The sequence below is a fragment of the Eulemur rufifrons genome, chromosome 8, assembly GCF_041146395.1.
Source record: "Eulemur rufifrons isolate Redbay chromosome 8, OSU_ERuf_1, whole genome shotgun sequence".
NCBI lineage: Eukaryota > Metazoa > Chordata > Mammalia > Primates > Lemuridae > Eulemur > Eulemur rufifrons.
In genome coordinates, this window is record NC_090990.1 from 106,636,783 (window position 1) to 106,652,928 (window position 16,146).

At 39.6% G+C, this 16,146-nt stretch overlaps 1 protein-coding gene across 27 annotated transcripts in view; it reads left to right on the top strand.

The window, feature by feature from the left end:
• The window catches only part of LOC138390872 (myomegalin), a 201,279-nt gene that overhangs the window by 38,677 nt on the left and 146,456 nt on the right, over window positions 1–16,146 (top strand). For 26 of the 27 annotated variants that reach the window (XM_069480750.1, XM_069480755.1, XM_069480751.1 and 23 more), the window contains exons 2-3: window positions 4,958–5,013; window positions 8,985–9,136. In XM_069480750.1, the coding sequence (XP_069336851.1) occupies window positions 4,958–5,013; window positions 8,985–9,136 (208 nt within the window). The remainder of the gene's footprint in view (window positions 1–4,957; window positions 5,014–8,984; window positions 9,137–16,146) is intronic. The other variant, XM_069480785.1, reaches the window with a different exon arrangement.

Below are 16,146 nucleotides of genomic sequence, written 5' to 3' on the forward strand. Positions count from 1 at the left end.
CCCTTATGTAGTTCATCTCTTATCAAGGTCATTATTATAATTACAAGGAAATCAAAATATATTCTCCTCATTTTTAAAAAATAAAAATGAAAGCTTTGGGAAAAAATAATTTAAAAAAAGTGGGGGATACTCACCTGTGTTTTCCACCACCCTAAATCTCCAGCTGTTCACTTCTCCAGGGTCTTTTCTGGTCTGCATCTGTAGGCATTTTGATGTCATGCAAATCTTACCCCCCGACCCTTTCTTGATGTTTGTTGAAATCCTCACAGAGGGTTCTAAATGGTTAGATGAAGCTGTAGTGTTTGAGGAGGGAGGAGCAAATGAAGAAATGGTTTTCACCCTTGTTTTCCCTTAATATTCCCACCCAAGGGTCAGAGCTTGGGCAGGAAGGTGGGAGTGGGGGAGGGAAAGCGAAAATGGAGATTGGAAGGGTCCTAGGGAACAGAGTATGATGGTGCAGGCCCCGGGGCATGGGAGGGAAACAGAATGAAAGTCCTGAACACCCCATTCATTTGCCCATCTTTGAACCTTTATATGTTTCCTTGTGTATTTATACCCATCCTTCGAGACCTGGATTCAATATTCTCTGCTTTCTATAGATTTCCTAGACCCCCTCCCCACCAGAACAAAATTAATTTCACAATCTTATTTATGTTCTGTAGTGCCCTGTTAAATCTCATTTTTCTAGTAATTATCTCTTTGAATCATGTGTCTGCCTCCACCAATAGATTCTGAGTACTTTGATGACAGGATATATATATTTTTTCACCTTTGTATTTCCCATGCATGGTTATATAAGAAACTTCTCAATAAATGTTTATGAAATGGAGTTAAAAACCCTAAAAATAGCAATCAAAGGCCCAGGTTTTTGCTCTAAGTACTCTATAGCAGATTGTTTTTCCCTGTCTGAGTTTTTGTTTATGATAAGAAAACCATATAAAAAAGAAGCTTGAGGCTGGGCGCATTGCCCATAGTCCTAGCTACTTGGGAGGCTGAAGCGGGAGGATTGCTTGAGCCCAGCAGTTCAAGTTCAGCCTGGGCAATGTAGCAAGACCCTGTCTCAAACAAACAAACAAAAAAAGAAGATTTAAAGATAGAAAATCTTTCAAAAGGAGATGTGGGACCAACAAGATGCTTGAATATTGAAAGGAGCTGTCTCAGTGGCCAGTTTCAAGCAAAGCAAAATTGAGTGCCTTGGATAACCCATTTAAAGTGACCCTTTACCATTCCAGTTAGTGTACATTCATAGATGAAACTACCATTCTTAGAAAATTACTGGAAGAAATCATCAGAGCACAGTTTGACAGCATCAGACTATCAGGGGGTGGCAGATGGCTTTCAGAGGAGCAATTATTTTCTGATCATGCTCAACTTAATCACCCTGGAATACTACAGAAAAAAACAAGGAATATGGGATATTGAATGTTGATATATTGTTGAATCTAATAGCTTAATAGCTACTTCTCAGCAAATCAAGAAAATATGGGTGATGTGCCACGCAGAAATCAAGTAGGTGAACAGCTCGTGAGTGGCTTGTACTTGGAAAATGCTTGGTTCTTCCAGTGAAGCAAGAACATTAAATACATGTGATTTTAGTGGAGTTGGTATTGGCATTGAACAGATCAATGAGGTGGGGAGAAAGAGAGAGGGAAGGCTTATTGACGGGAAAAGTACAGTTAATTTACATAGGAAAAGGAAAATTTAAATTACAAGCATCATGGGGAAAATATTATATGTGGACATCTATGTGGGAGAGCTGTAAGTGGCCCAGTGAACCACATGCTAGCTGAGCATGAGTCATTCATTGATTGATGTTTAAGAAAACATTTAGAAACACTCAAATTTGAGAAACTAGGACAAGGATATACAATTTTTTTCCAGACTTGGGTAATATAGAAGAATGTACCAATATAATACTGCTTTGTGTGTGTGTGTGTGTGTGTGTGTGTGCGCATGCATGTGTGTGGCCAGGTTTGGAGTTTGTCTCTACCACACCCCAATTCTCTTTGCACTTTGGTTTATCAAATGTTGTCACGAATTGCAATCCCCTAGACATGCACTCTGTGTCTCTTCACTATGAGCCCCTTCCCTTGGGGAGCATCAGATTCCTTCCCAACCTTTGGAACAGTTGAGTGAGCTCCACTCTCTGGCAATAAGAGGGGGAACTTGAGCTGTTAATAGAGCTAAAGTGACTTTTAAAAAATCTCCTGAGAGACTATGAGTGCACCTATTAACTCAGTGCCCATATACGGTGACCTCCCAACTTCCAGTTATTGATTCATACCAAGCAAGCAGCACACTCTGAGTGGATGTGAGTGGGTGGAGAAGATGAGGTGTCTGGTGGGGCTGATATGCATTGTCATGTTGTGGCCTGCTCTTGATCCATAATGTGGATCTGCAGAGCAAGGACGATGGGGTGAGATCATGTCTGGAAAGTACCCCGGATCCTTGGGAATATTAAAATACGTTTTACATTTAAGCATCTGTTAGAATAGAATTGCATAGTTACTGCAAGAAACCTTAGAAATTCATGTCCTTCTTTTACAAATGTTTGAGGAAACTAAAGCCCAAAGAGGCAAAAGTGACTTATCAGCCAGTTAGTAGCTTGTCACCACAAATTAATGAATTGTGTGCTGAAGCCGATAGGTTTCTCAAGACTGTGTCTTAAAGCAGAAATGAAAGTCTGTCTGCTCTTGGTCTGTACAAGGGTAGTGGCCTCAGAGCCTACAGGGAGCCAGGCAGGTATGATAAATACAAGAATGAGCGGGGGCGACATGGACTGGGAGCCGCAGGGACCGTGGCGGACTGGAAGACGCCTGCATGTTCTGTGTGAAGGAGGCGAGTTATCCCCCTGTGTGGGAAGGCAGGCCCAGTGTTGGTAGATCCGCTCCTTTTCCAAGAGAAATTAGAAATGGGTCAACTTTATGTGAACTATTAATAAATAAGACAAGTCAGATGGGCAGAAGTTGACCTCACCCCTGACACAGATGCAAGGTGGCCTTTGTCTATGGGCTGGGCGTAAATGCTCAGTGAATCATAATAGTTAAGTCTAAGTTTTTTCCCCACACAGTTTTCAATACAGTGTTCTGGTTGGTAGTTTTGACATCCTTCTCCTTTACCTCAACAGAAGGGAATCCATAAATAAGTAGTACATGCATCTCTTGCCTTGTTCTCAGGGAACTCTCAGGGAAAGTTTTTAATGAGAAGGAGAGGCGGGAGAGGCAGAGGGCCTGGGAGAACTGCAAGCTGGTGATCTACTTTTGAAGACCAAGGAATTGCCAGGTGGCATGTGCAGCCCGATGTGCCCTGTCTGGTACTTTCGTGTCCATCTGGGACTTCACGAAGTGAAGATTTATGCCAAGATCCAACCCTGAGGCAGGGAAAGAAAAAATAATCAATTTTCAAACAAATGCCAGATTCTCCTCTGCCTCCCTGTAAATATCTTCTGTCTTTTAAAAAGAGAAGCCTTTGAAATCTCTGCCTGCAGATTGTGTGTGTGTGTGTGTGTATGACAACTGACTGGGAGTACCCAAGGGATTAAAGAATATGCTAAATGTTGAAAGTGTCTCTCTGTAGGATTATTGTAATCATCTCTGTTTCTGCCTTCCCCATCAGCCAGTCAGTTGTCAAAACAGAAGCCAGCCCTTTTAAAACATTAGTCACTCAGTGCATGTCTCTTTTTGAGTCACAAGACTCCAGTGGCTAAAGGCTTCTGATGTCCAGAAAGGCTTTAAACAGTCTGTGGCCCCTGCTGGTCCTCCCATTCCTTCCCTGACCTTACCTCCTACTGCCCAGGCGTGCTCATCCTGCCCAGCCACTGACTCCAGCGCTCCCCTATGCGTTGGATATTCTCTACCTTTGTTGCTTCTTAGAGAAGCATCGTCTGGTGAAAATTACAACCCCCACCCCCTACCTCCAGCACTCCCTCCCTACATCCCCTACTTTTCTTTTTTTATCATACCTGTCCCCAACTGCTGCTATACACTGTACATATTTGTCTCTCCTTACTATAAAACTTCCATAAGTGCAGTGATTTTTTGTTGGTTTAGGTAACTGTTATGTTTGTGGAGCTTAAAAGGGTGCCTAAAAACATAGCGGGTGCTTGACAAGTATTTGCTGAATATTTTTGAGATTTTTTTTCATTCCTCTGTGCTGGACAGATACACCTCTTGCTACTGAATCATGGTGTTATTAACATTTCTACTAATGGACTTGGTCTGTTTTTCAAGTTTGCTGTGTCCATTCTTCTTCCTAAACATACCTTGAATATTTTTCCTTCTCTCCATCTTCATTTTCTTTTCCTTTAGTTAAAACCATCACTTCTGGCTTGGAATATAGACGCTCACCATCACTTTTGCCCCTCCACACAGTTTCACACAGCAACTGGGATGATCTATCTAAAATCTCAATCTGGTCATTTATCATTCATTCTCTAGTTTAATATCCTTCAGTGGCCTCCCACATCCCTTCACATAAAACTCAACGTCCTTACTGTGTCCCACAAGGCCCTGTGTGATCTGGTCGCAATATTGGCCCTCTCATTTCCTCTAACAGGCCGAGGTCCTTCCCGACTCGGGGTGTTTGCTGTTCTCTCATGATGGAATACTCTTCTGCTCCAAGCCTTTATCTGGCTGACATCCTTCCTCTCTAGGTTTAAATGTCCGTTTTTCCAGGATTCTCTGAGTCTCTGTACTAGTTAAGTTCCCTTTGCATCATTGACCACAGTAGTAATTAATACTTGTGAAATCGTTTGTTTAACGGCAGGTCAGCATGTACTTACCGAGGATAGGAACCCTTCTATCGCCAGCACTTGACACTGTCCCTGATACAAAGTAGAAGCTTGATGAGTAATGGTGGAGAAATAAATAAAAATAGCGTAAAAGTGTCTTGCTCCCTTAGGGACTGGGGACCTTGTGGGGTCATATCTCATTAACTAATGATATATTTCTCTCCACAGAGATTATTTTGCAGAGGACCATGGGGAGATGGTACCCAGAACAAGTCATGCAGCAGGTAAGGATGCTGTGAGCCTTGCCTTGTTAAATTCTTGGTTTCCTACTGATCACAGATTCCTTGAATTATGGACCCTTTAAGTTCATCATGGCGACATACTCAAACTTATGTGAATTTCGAATTTGTGCATACTCCAATTACCAGTGGAAAATTATATACTACATATAATTCTATGTTCTAAGAAGAAGCACAATGCAGTAAATCATAACTAAAATACTTGTATGAACTCTTTATGCTCTTAATGATTCTGTAATTATAAGATTAAAGTCACTTGGGAAATGATTGAGATAAATTCTGTTACTAAAGTGAAATATCTATCCCAATACACCATTAAAATGGGTATAATAATAATGTCAATCTCATAGGTAAGATTAAGTGAGAAAAGCTCTTAGTACAGAGCCTGTCAAGGAAATCTTACTAATTATTTTTACGAACATATTCATTATAGCACAGTCATTATTGCATTAACATTAGCCAGAGATCTACACAAATCATAAAACCAAAGTGAAGATAGCTTTATTTTGGGGTCTATTTTTTGCAAAATCTTTTCCCCAACTTGAGGGGTTTACTCACTTGCTAAATGACTTGCCTTTTTCATACCAGTCCTGAAGATTATTCATATGTACAATGTGGAAAAAAGCTTTTAATTTAAATAAGTTAAGGACTTAGGAGTCACTTAAAATTGGTATTGGAAACTGTGTTAAATTCATAAATTCCAAGGGCTACCATACTCAACACTTTGAGTGTGAAGATCCTCCTGCATTTTGAGGCAAAAATTGAAGGAGTGGGGCAAAAATGGAAGGGGACTGGGTAAAATGCCTACTACAGAAAAGACAGTTGGTGAGGTGGTTACATTTATTATTTTATTTGATCCATATGAGAACTCTGTGAGGTAGGTATTATTACCCCTCTTTTTACAGAGGAAATAGAACTCAGCAAAATTAAGAGATTTACCTAAATTCCCACAATTAGCCAGTGGTCAGGATTCAAATTCAATCTTCAAAGGCTCTACTCTTCCCATCATATCCCACCAATCTAACTGTGATGTATTATTGTTCCTTTTTTTTTTTTTTTATCAGATTCTCTTCCTCTTAGTAGCCTATTTCATTTCACCCAGATGTGGAAGAAATCATTCTTTTTAATTTCTTTTAATTAAAAAGTTTGAATTTATTTAGAAACATTCAGAATGTCAACAAACAGGTGCAATATCATCATAATTATTATGTTATTTTATTTTTTGCTCTGCTCAACGTGCTGTAGATATATTATTATTATTTTTATAAACATCTCACTCATAGAGAATATTATTATTTGCAATTACAGGGTAGTATACAATTAACAGAACAATTATTTGCGCTAGCTGCATCAAAAAACAATTGAAGAGGGGAAAAACTATCATCCGCATATATAACTAATTTGTGCTATGTAACAATAAAACCTGCTTTAAATTTCTGTGCCAATCTAAAGTCCCAAACTCCACCAGACAAGATTAGTGGCTATTGAAAATACCATTAAGGACAGGGCTATCTAAAGACACACTTGGTACTATGTTAATTTTACAAAAGTGTTCAGTTTATAAACAAATCATATGGTCTTGCATTTTGGTTTTTTTTCCCTTAAAGTCAATGGTGTAATAAGGAGTTAAATACTTTTGGGCAAGAAAAAAAGCTGTCCTGGAACCCCTCTATGGATCATCATCATTTTCCTCTCATCTTTATCTTTCTCTTCACCACCATCTTCCTGATCCTTTCTTTCTCTTCTTTTTCTTGTTTTTTTTTCTAGTTTTTCCAACCTTCGTTTTCTCTGCATCAGACTTTCCTTTACCCCAGAATATAATAATAGCCTTTTTATATTTTCCTTTATCTTGAAGGCCTTGCTTTTCTTAAGGCTATATATTATCTACAGCAGTAATTCTTCATTTCTCTCACTTTCCTTACAACATCACCAGTGAATAAGCTGGGATGTTCTCCCGTGATTTGGGGACAGTTTTCAGAACAAAATAAGTTTTCATTTCACTTTTGTAATGGGCCTTGTTCACCTTCCTTCTGTCTTCAAATTTTCATTTTTCTTTAGCAGATATGAATTTCCATCTTTTCTAAGCATTTAAAAAAATTCTGAGAAGTTGACTGAAGCATCTGAGTATTTTTTCTTGTGTTCCTTTTGGGAAGTTTGGAGAAGGAAGGGAGGCAGGGATGGAGAGAGAGACAGAAGGAGGGAAAGAAAGAAGGAAGGGAAAAAGGAGGGGAGAAAAGGGAAAAACAAAAGAAGAGCACATGATATTTTGTCTCTTGGCTCCTTAGGACCACATCTGCCCATGTGTCCAGCTAACTTTTCTTTAGCGAGGCAGAGTTACCCAGTGCGGTTTAGCTCTTACTTCCCTGAGCTGTCTATGGAACTCGTGCATTGCGATGGCTGACGTTCTTTCTTATTTAAAAACATGGTTCAGTAATAAACGCTCCTTGTTTCCTTCCATCAGCCAAGAAGAGATGTGTTTTATGTCTTCTGCTTGTAACCTCAACCCTGCCCCAAAGATCCTTTGTGTACTGTGCTTGACTGAGGTTCTGATTTCTTATTCTTCCACAGTGTTATTTCTCAAAAGCAGGCACAGGGTTAGTAGCAGCTTAGCCTGCACTAGGTTCTCCCAGAACAGCGTTTCCATTGGGTAAGGGGATGATTGAGTCTCTGGCCCTTTGCTTGTTTTCCCCTGGACCTCCTACAATCCCTGTAATTGCTAAAATAACACAGTGTCAGTGTATTGCTAAGAAAAACAAGTGGAGAGAATTTAGGATTGATTCTGCTACTTTTTAGCAATGTGATTCAGGGCAAACAAACTTTAATAATCACCTATGTCTATTGCACTTGTTGCAGTGACTTTATACAAGAAATAATTCATGTGAAACTATTTTGTAACCTGTAATGCCCTTTAAAGATGTTGGTTGTTACAATTGTTATTATTCCTGAACAGTAGCCTGAAAAATTCTCTGTAGAGAGATTTGTAGGAATACTTAAGTAGATTGATTTTTTTTTTCTTCTAAAGCCATTTCATTTATCTTTTGTTATGTATTAAACCACCCCAAAACTTAGTGGCTTAAAATACGGGTCAGCGAACTACAGCCCATGAGCCAATAGCTTTATAAATAAAGTTTTATAGCAACACAGTCATGCTCATTCATTTCTATATTGCTATGTTTTCCTTGTGCTAGAAGTGCAGAGTTGAGTAGTTGTGACAGAGACAATATGGCCTAGAAGCCTAAAATATTGTCTGGCTCTGGAAGAAAAAGTTTGCCCACCCCTAGCTCAGAACAGCAATGATTTATTATTTCTCACAATTTTGTTTTGCCAAACTGGGCATTTTTTCTGCTAGTTTTACTTGGGATCATTCAAATGATGGCAATTTTCTGACTGCATGATTGTGGCTGAGGGTCCCAGACAGCCGTGTTCACATGTCTGGCAGGCAGTGACTGGCTGCCAGCTAGGGCATCTTCATTCCCCTGAACTTGGCCTTTCTTCCTCCAATAAGGTAGACTGGGCTTCTTCACAGCATAGTGGTCTTGGGGTGCTAAGAAGACAAAAGCAGAAATGAAAGACTTTTCAAGCCCTAGTCTCTGGAACTCATATGGTGACATTTTCATCATATTCTATTGGCAAAGCAAGCCACTTGGCCAACCCAGATTCCTTGGGTGGAGAATTAGACTCCACTTCCTGCTGGGAGGAGTATGAACATCACATTGCAAAGGGGCATGGACACAAGTAGTTTGATTCACTGGAGACTGTTATTAATATGATCTACAACAGGTTGCTTTATGTGAACAGTTTCTATATGGCCTAGAATTAGTTTGGTTGTTTTTTTTTTTTTTTTTTTTTTGCAGAAACCAAATTCTGCTGGAATGTGCAGGTCAGAATGATCATAGTTTTAAGTTGCACATCATTATATATAAATCTTTTTTGTTGTTGTTCTGTTTCATTGACAGCTTTTCTTAGTGACACTAAAGATCGAGGCCCTCCAGTACAGTCACAGACCTGGAGAAGTGGTGAGAAGGTCCCCTTTGGACAGACTTATTCCTTGAGAGCATTTGAGAAACCCCCTCAGGTGCAAACCCAAGCTCTTCGAGACTTTGAGAAGGTAAGTCATGTGGGTGGATAATTTTTACCCCTTTAGAAGCAGCACTATGGAGTAGTGATGTCTTATAAAAGTGTGGCCCATGGATTAGTCTGGATTATGAACATTGTTGTCATTGTGGTGTCTCTGTCCAAATAAGCAATGTTAGCTATGTGCTGGGGTTGTGGTTTATGGACAATTACACATACAGTAGTCCCCCCTTATCTGTAGGGGATACCTTCCAAGACCCCAGTGGATGCTTGAAACCTTGGATAGTACCAAACCCTACATATACTATATTTTCTACTATACTTACATACCTATGATAAAGTTTAATTTATAAATTAGGCACAGTAAGAGACCAACAAAAATAGCTACTAATAAAAGAACAATTATAACAATATGCCAGAATTACTACTCATGCACTTTGAGGCCATTATTAAGTAAGAGTTACTGGAATACAAGCACCGTGATACTGCAACAGTCAATCCGATAACGTGGACAGTTACTAAGTGACAAACAAGTGGGTGGTGTATACGGGTTACGATGGACAAAGGGATGATTCATGGGTGGGATGGAGCAGGATGGCACAAGATTTCATCATGCTACTCAGAATGATGTGCAATTTAAAACTAATACATTGTTTATTTCTGGAATTTTTCATATCATATGTTCGGACTGTGGTTAACTGAAACTGTGGAAAGTGAAACCACGGATGAGGGGGGAACTATTGAACCAATGAATTCTGTCTTACCACTTGTACCCCTGGCTCACATCTCAGAAAAACTCAGAACGTTTCCATGGTACCCTGAGAATCGTAGCTGCAGCATGGGGAACCCAGGAGTCCCAGTCCAGTCGACAAGCCCTGTATTCTCTGTTGCTAGCTCGGACCACTCTAGATATCTGGGTATAGTCGGCAGTCTGTGTTGTCTCAGTGACAACCCTTTGCTTCTCAACAAGAATCTGGTGATGTTGCTTGAAACTCTTGAATCAGCTCTAAGTGCTCTGCCTCTTGGTGTGTTTGTCCTTAGATTTGGCCAAGAACAACGGCTGATAATGTCATACGGATCCCTAGTTCCCTGTGAGCTGGGCTGATCCCAGGAAGTCTGTACAATAGAACCTGTCCACTGGGATTCATATGGCCCAGAAAGAGACATCCGGAATTTACACCCTTGTGTTCTAAAAAAAGAAACAGCTCTTTGGTGCCCTCTGGGGGATACCCAGGGAGCAGGCCCCCACCTGAATCATGTGTAAATAGGTCCTAAGATACAGGGACCTACGGACTTAATGTACATCCTGCCAGACATTTTTGTAAGCATAGCATGTCATATGCTCCATATAACATGTGCCTAAGAATTAAACAGCCTACGCTCGGTCTTTTTTGCTCAGAGTTGTCATGGATACTATTTTTTTTTTTTTTTTTAACACAGAGAGTTTGCAGGAATATTAAGTGGCTTTTGAAGACTAAACCTCTGAACAGCTGTGTGGTGCTAGTTGGGGGAGCAGGGATAGTAACACCCCAACCCTCTTTTCCACCTTTTAGATCTGCTGCAATGCAGAAAGGGGTGAGCAGCGCTGCAGAGCTCCCCAAAGCTGTGTGGGGTGCTCTCTGAAAGACAGTCTACCTACATGTTCCTTATGGTTGAGGGGTGACTGGAAACAGAGAAGTGAGGGGTGTCACCTCCACTAAAAGGATAAATGGTGAATGCTGTGGGGAGAGGGAAAATAATGGGCTGGGTTTGGTGACAAGCAGGGTTCAGCTGACTTTCAGAAATAAAGTCCTAAGCCCTTTTCTCTTAGAATTCAGTTCTAATATCACAGATTAATCCTTACTTCTCAATGCTGGAAATCACTGGCAGAAACCAAGCTAAGATGCAGAGAAAAGGCCAATCAGGGATATTTTAAATCTCTCTCCCCTATGTACCAAGTACTAAATAAATAACAATACTGTTACACACTTGATCAGAGAGTTGTTGCCAGTAATCTAAGTGATGTTGTGTTCATACATTTGTTCATTCTTACATCCATTCATCCGTCTTGCAGACTTTGAATGACAGCACCTAAAATATCAAGAACCTCCATGAAAGGATTTAAAAATTAGAGGAAACATTGGTTAGGAAAACAATATAGGAAGAACAAGGACACAGTCCAATGCCCTACCCTAAAAAATACCAAATAACACAATATTTTCTGTAAAGTTTAAAACATGCCTTTGGTAACCTTCAGATAAAGGGTGGGAAGCTGTACTCAGAGAGAGAAAGGGCCATGCTAAAGGTTTTGTGCTGGAGAAGGGTCGACTCCTCCAGGGCTTAAAGAAGGTGTCAAAGGGATACAGGCTGGGATGAGCAGCCAGGAATACATTCTTATTTTATTTACCCAAGCAACGAATACTTGATCACTTTACATAAGATACCGTTCCTACCCTTAGGTAGTTATAGTCTATTTGGAAGTACAGACATTGCACTAATTACAATATAAGATGGCAAATGCTTTCATAGAGATAAAGATACTTTCTCCCAAGTATACTCTGAGATCTTGGGAGAAAAGTTCTAATTTTATTAAAAGAATAGGGAAGGGCTTCCTGCCAGAGAACACCTTTCATGGGGCTTGTACATTGAGCAAAGTCTCTCCAAAGCTGAGTTAGATTTTACTAGTCAGAGAAGGAGAGTATAATATTCTGGACAGAGGGGAAAGCTGGGAGAAAGGAAGAAAGGTATGTTCATGGATTGAGCAAATAAGAGACGGGTTAGAAAGAGGTAAGGAAGGAGAGTTAGAACAAGGAGAGAAGGAATATTAAAGGTACTTAATCTGTCAAAAGTAATTAATCAGTAGTGTGATTACTTCTAAAATGTTTGCTGATGTAGGAAATTCTAGAGATAAAAACCCTTTGATTCCAGAACAAGAGATAACAGACTAAAAATGCAAATACTAGCACATTATGGAACCAAAACATAATTGGTCAATTAACAAGTGAAAATGACGATTATCATTTATGTTGATTCAGGAAAAAGAAACAAAAAAGGCAACATTTTGAACATACCACAGTTTTTCTTCTCTTTTATTCTCCACCCACAACCAACAGCATGGGCAGGGTGGAGAAGATGGGCAGGGGAGGGGCCAAGGAACGGTGACACGGTTGACCCTGCTCAACTCCACTATTCTAGGTGTCAGTATGTTTGTCAGGTCGAGGTCAATAGGTATTGTTTCTCATGATGAAAGGAGAGTATTGCTTAGCATACGTGTTTTATTTGCACCTGTGATTTAATTAATTTTTAAGCCTTGTCAGCTTTGTTATGAAGGGGCTTCTCCCCCGCCACCCACCAGAGGACCCACTGATGGAGGGATCTTCATTTCTTCCAGATCTGTAGGTTCAAGTAGTGGGTTAAGGATGTCTTATAAGTTTCCTTATTTTGTCTTTATAAAATGTGAAACAAGTATCACTGTCCCCATTTTTTAAGTAGGGAAACCAGAACTCACAGAAATTGTGACTTTTTCAGGGTCAAAAAGTTTATATACCATGATTGTAAATCTAGAGAGGACATTGAGTCAGAAATAATTTTTACATGCAAATGGCCGTAGTCGCGTATTGAGAAAAATCTCTTCCTATATGCTCTCTCATTGATCACAGCACCCACCCCCAGCCCCAGCATCTCTGGGATGCGTGAGACTAGAGCAGCTCATAGATAATACTAGCTAGCATTTGTTGATCACTTTCTGATTTTTTTCTGGGGGAGCCCAGAGTTGGTCCGGCTGTATCTGCCATCCAGACTCCTCAAGGGACCCATTGATCACTTTCTGTGTGGCAAGTACTGTTCAAGGTATGTGACAGCGTTATCTCATTTACAATAACCCTGTGAAGAAGGTATGGTTCTTATCTCAGTTTACAAATGAGGAACTAAAAGCACAAAGAGTAACAAGGGAACTTGTCCAATGTTTCATAGTGCAGGCCTGAAAATACCCATCATTTTTGTGACCTAAAATAGTGAGTATTTTCTAGGCTGAGGAGCTCAGCTGATGAAAGTTGTGTGCTGATGAAGGTGTCGGCTCATTTGGAAATGGAATCTTTAGCTTCTCCTATGTAGGTTGACACATGTTGAAATTCTACCGAACTTCTGTCTCTCTAGGTAAACTGTAAGTCCACTTTTATCTCCCAATATTCTCTATCACATGCTTTTTACTCCATTAATTCAGAACTACTTGCAAGTCAAAGCTGTCTCATACTTCTCTGTTTTTGTTCCTGCTATTCCCTCACCTGGAAAACCTCTTCTCTCCTATCCTTTACCTAGCTAAAGCCTACTCTAAACCCCTTGGGGCAGAAAACATGTCTTACTCATTCTTTTCTAGTCTCTAGAGTCTAGCATAATGCAGTACATAGTAAGTGCTCAGTAAATATTTATCAACTAAACTTGTTGAAAAGTATTGAAGATTAGGTATTCTATTGGATTTGTATTTTTCCCACCTCTACTTGGTATTTACAATAAGTCAAATGGTTCTAAGGAGGATATTTTGGTGTACTAATTGATTGGGTAGGATGGGAAACTGGGAAGTCAAGAAATGTACATCTATTTTCCACCTTAACTGGAATGATAAAATCAGAAATATAAAAGAAGGGAAAGAAACAGAGACTTTTTGAAATAATATTTGATAGGACTTAAGATCATATTCATAGCTAGTAATAATAATATATGAGTGCCTATTATATACCAGGCACTTTTCTACATATTTAAACTATTTTATTTCACTAATTTTCAGTTCATTTTCCCAACTTATGAGATAGAAATTATTATTACAACCATTATGCCAGCGAAGAGACCAAGGTTCAAATAACTTGCCCACAGTTATACAGGTATAAAGTGACAGAGCCAAGATAATGCTAGTAATTCCAAGGTTCTTGGGGATATAAGAGGACCACAGAGAGGAGAGGTTGCACTGGTGGAATTGTGCAGTTTGGGTTTATACGTAGAACCAAAATGGCAGATGCTACAGAAGAGCCACAGAGGGGTAGGGGTCTGGCTATGAAATCAAGAGAGGTCTCCACTGCCCTGTCCCGTTTACACATTTTCTAATAAGGTCATCTTTAACACGAAAATGCCAGCAAAACTGGCTGCACTGTCCGCCTAGCTGCAGTCTGAAGCCAACTTTCCCTGGCAGGGAGACTGAAACCACAGTGAGTCAGCCTGTTGAGGCCCCACCCATCCTGGCCAGCTTTTCCACTTAGAACCTGAAATCTACAGGGGAAGAAAAGGGGGGGAAAGTGCTAAAATGGAGAGGCTTTTTAACTTTTTTGAGTTTATATAAATCCGAATTGTCACAGTCTGGGTTACCTGTGCTAATTGAGGTGAATCTGGGCCATGTCACTGCTGTCTTTAGTTTTCACAATTTCAGTGCTTCTCAAGTGTTTCTCTCTAATTACAGTCTTGGGAAATGAATGCAACCAGTGAAGTGCATTTTTTTTTAAATGGCATTTATGCTTCCAAAACCACAGTGTCCCAATCATACTGGTTTTGCTTTCACTGGTGTCTTAAGACGTTCAAAAAGTTATTAATGACAAGGGGTAAAATCTTCAGCTTTCAGCAGTCATGAGTGTAGTAGTTTGTTCTTCTTTTTAAACACGACTTTTCAGAGGGCTTCTGCACAGTCATTCCACAAACCTTCAGCAAAGTTTTCACTCCTAAGCAACATTGCCAAAGATATGCATCAAATCAACCGTTTTTTTCTTCTTTAGAACTACAGAGTGAAAGGAATGATTCTGAGTGCTGCAGAGCAGCGGTCCCCAGCCTTTTTGGCACCAGGGACCATTTTCACAGATGATAATTCACAGAAGGGGGGATGGTTTCGGGATGATTCAAGTGCATAACATTTATTGTGCACTTTATTTATATTACGATTACATTGTAATATATACTGAAATAATGATACAACTCACCATGGGTTGGGGACCCCTGCTATAGAGGATACAGAGATGTATGGGAGTTTCCATTCTCAAGGAGTGTACAATCTGGTTAGGGGCATAAGAAGTTTAAATTATACAAGATTTAATTTAAATAATATCTAAGGCAACTACGGAAAAGATACGTCAAGATTGAAGTAATTATAAATGTATGTCTTTGAAACCTAAATATTAGGACAAAATTTTGTTCTAATTTATTTTGTGTGTATAAATTTTTCTAAGTTGTAAATATTATCTCACATTTGGTTATAAAATTAATAAAGAAACTTTATCAAAAAGAATGGAATTACAAAAATTAAACAATCCTGAACATTCTGAAAGGTATGGTCACCAACACAGAAAAGAGAGCACCGCTTCCTCCGAGAATATGGCACTTGATGAGAATAATTTTTTTGTTATTATTTTTAATCTCCTTTCTGTCTCCTCATTAGAACTTGTTTTCTTCTCTTCTCCACTGTATGAAGAGAAGCCTTATCTTTCCTTCCATGGACCCAGCAGAATTTCTATTCTAAAGATAATTTCCATTCTAATAATAAAATGTCTAAATAACAATAAAAATAATGATACCAATGAATATTTGTTGAGTGCTCGCAGTGTGCCAGGCTCTGTGAACGCACTTGACTTGCATTGCCTTAGTCAGCTCTCATAATAGTCTTTTGCAGTTGGTACAACCATTATCTTCATTTGTAGGGAGGGACACTGAAGGTAGGAAAAGGCTAGTAATTGCTAGAAAGTACAAGAGCCTGGATTTGAACATAAGGGTACTGGTGCCAGAAATATGGGGTAAGAGTGGGAGAATGAAGAATGTTCCATGCAAAGGAAACAGCATTGCTCGAAATACAGATGAGGGAAAGAACTATAGTAAGTCAATATTCCTAGAGCATGGGGTGCAAGGAACATGGAGAAGAGTTGAAGCTAGAGAAAAAAGAGAGACAGAAGCCAGCACACAGGGTCTTGAAAGTTACATAAAGGCTTTTTCTTTATGTAGAAATTTTCTCTGAGATCAATGAGAACCGCTGAAAGCTTTTAGACAGAGAGGCGACATGATCAGATTTTCCTTTTAGAGTGATCCCTTTGGCTTCTG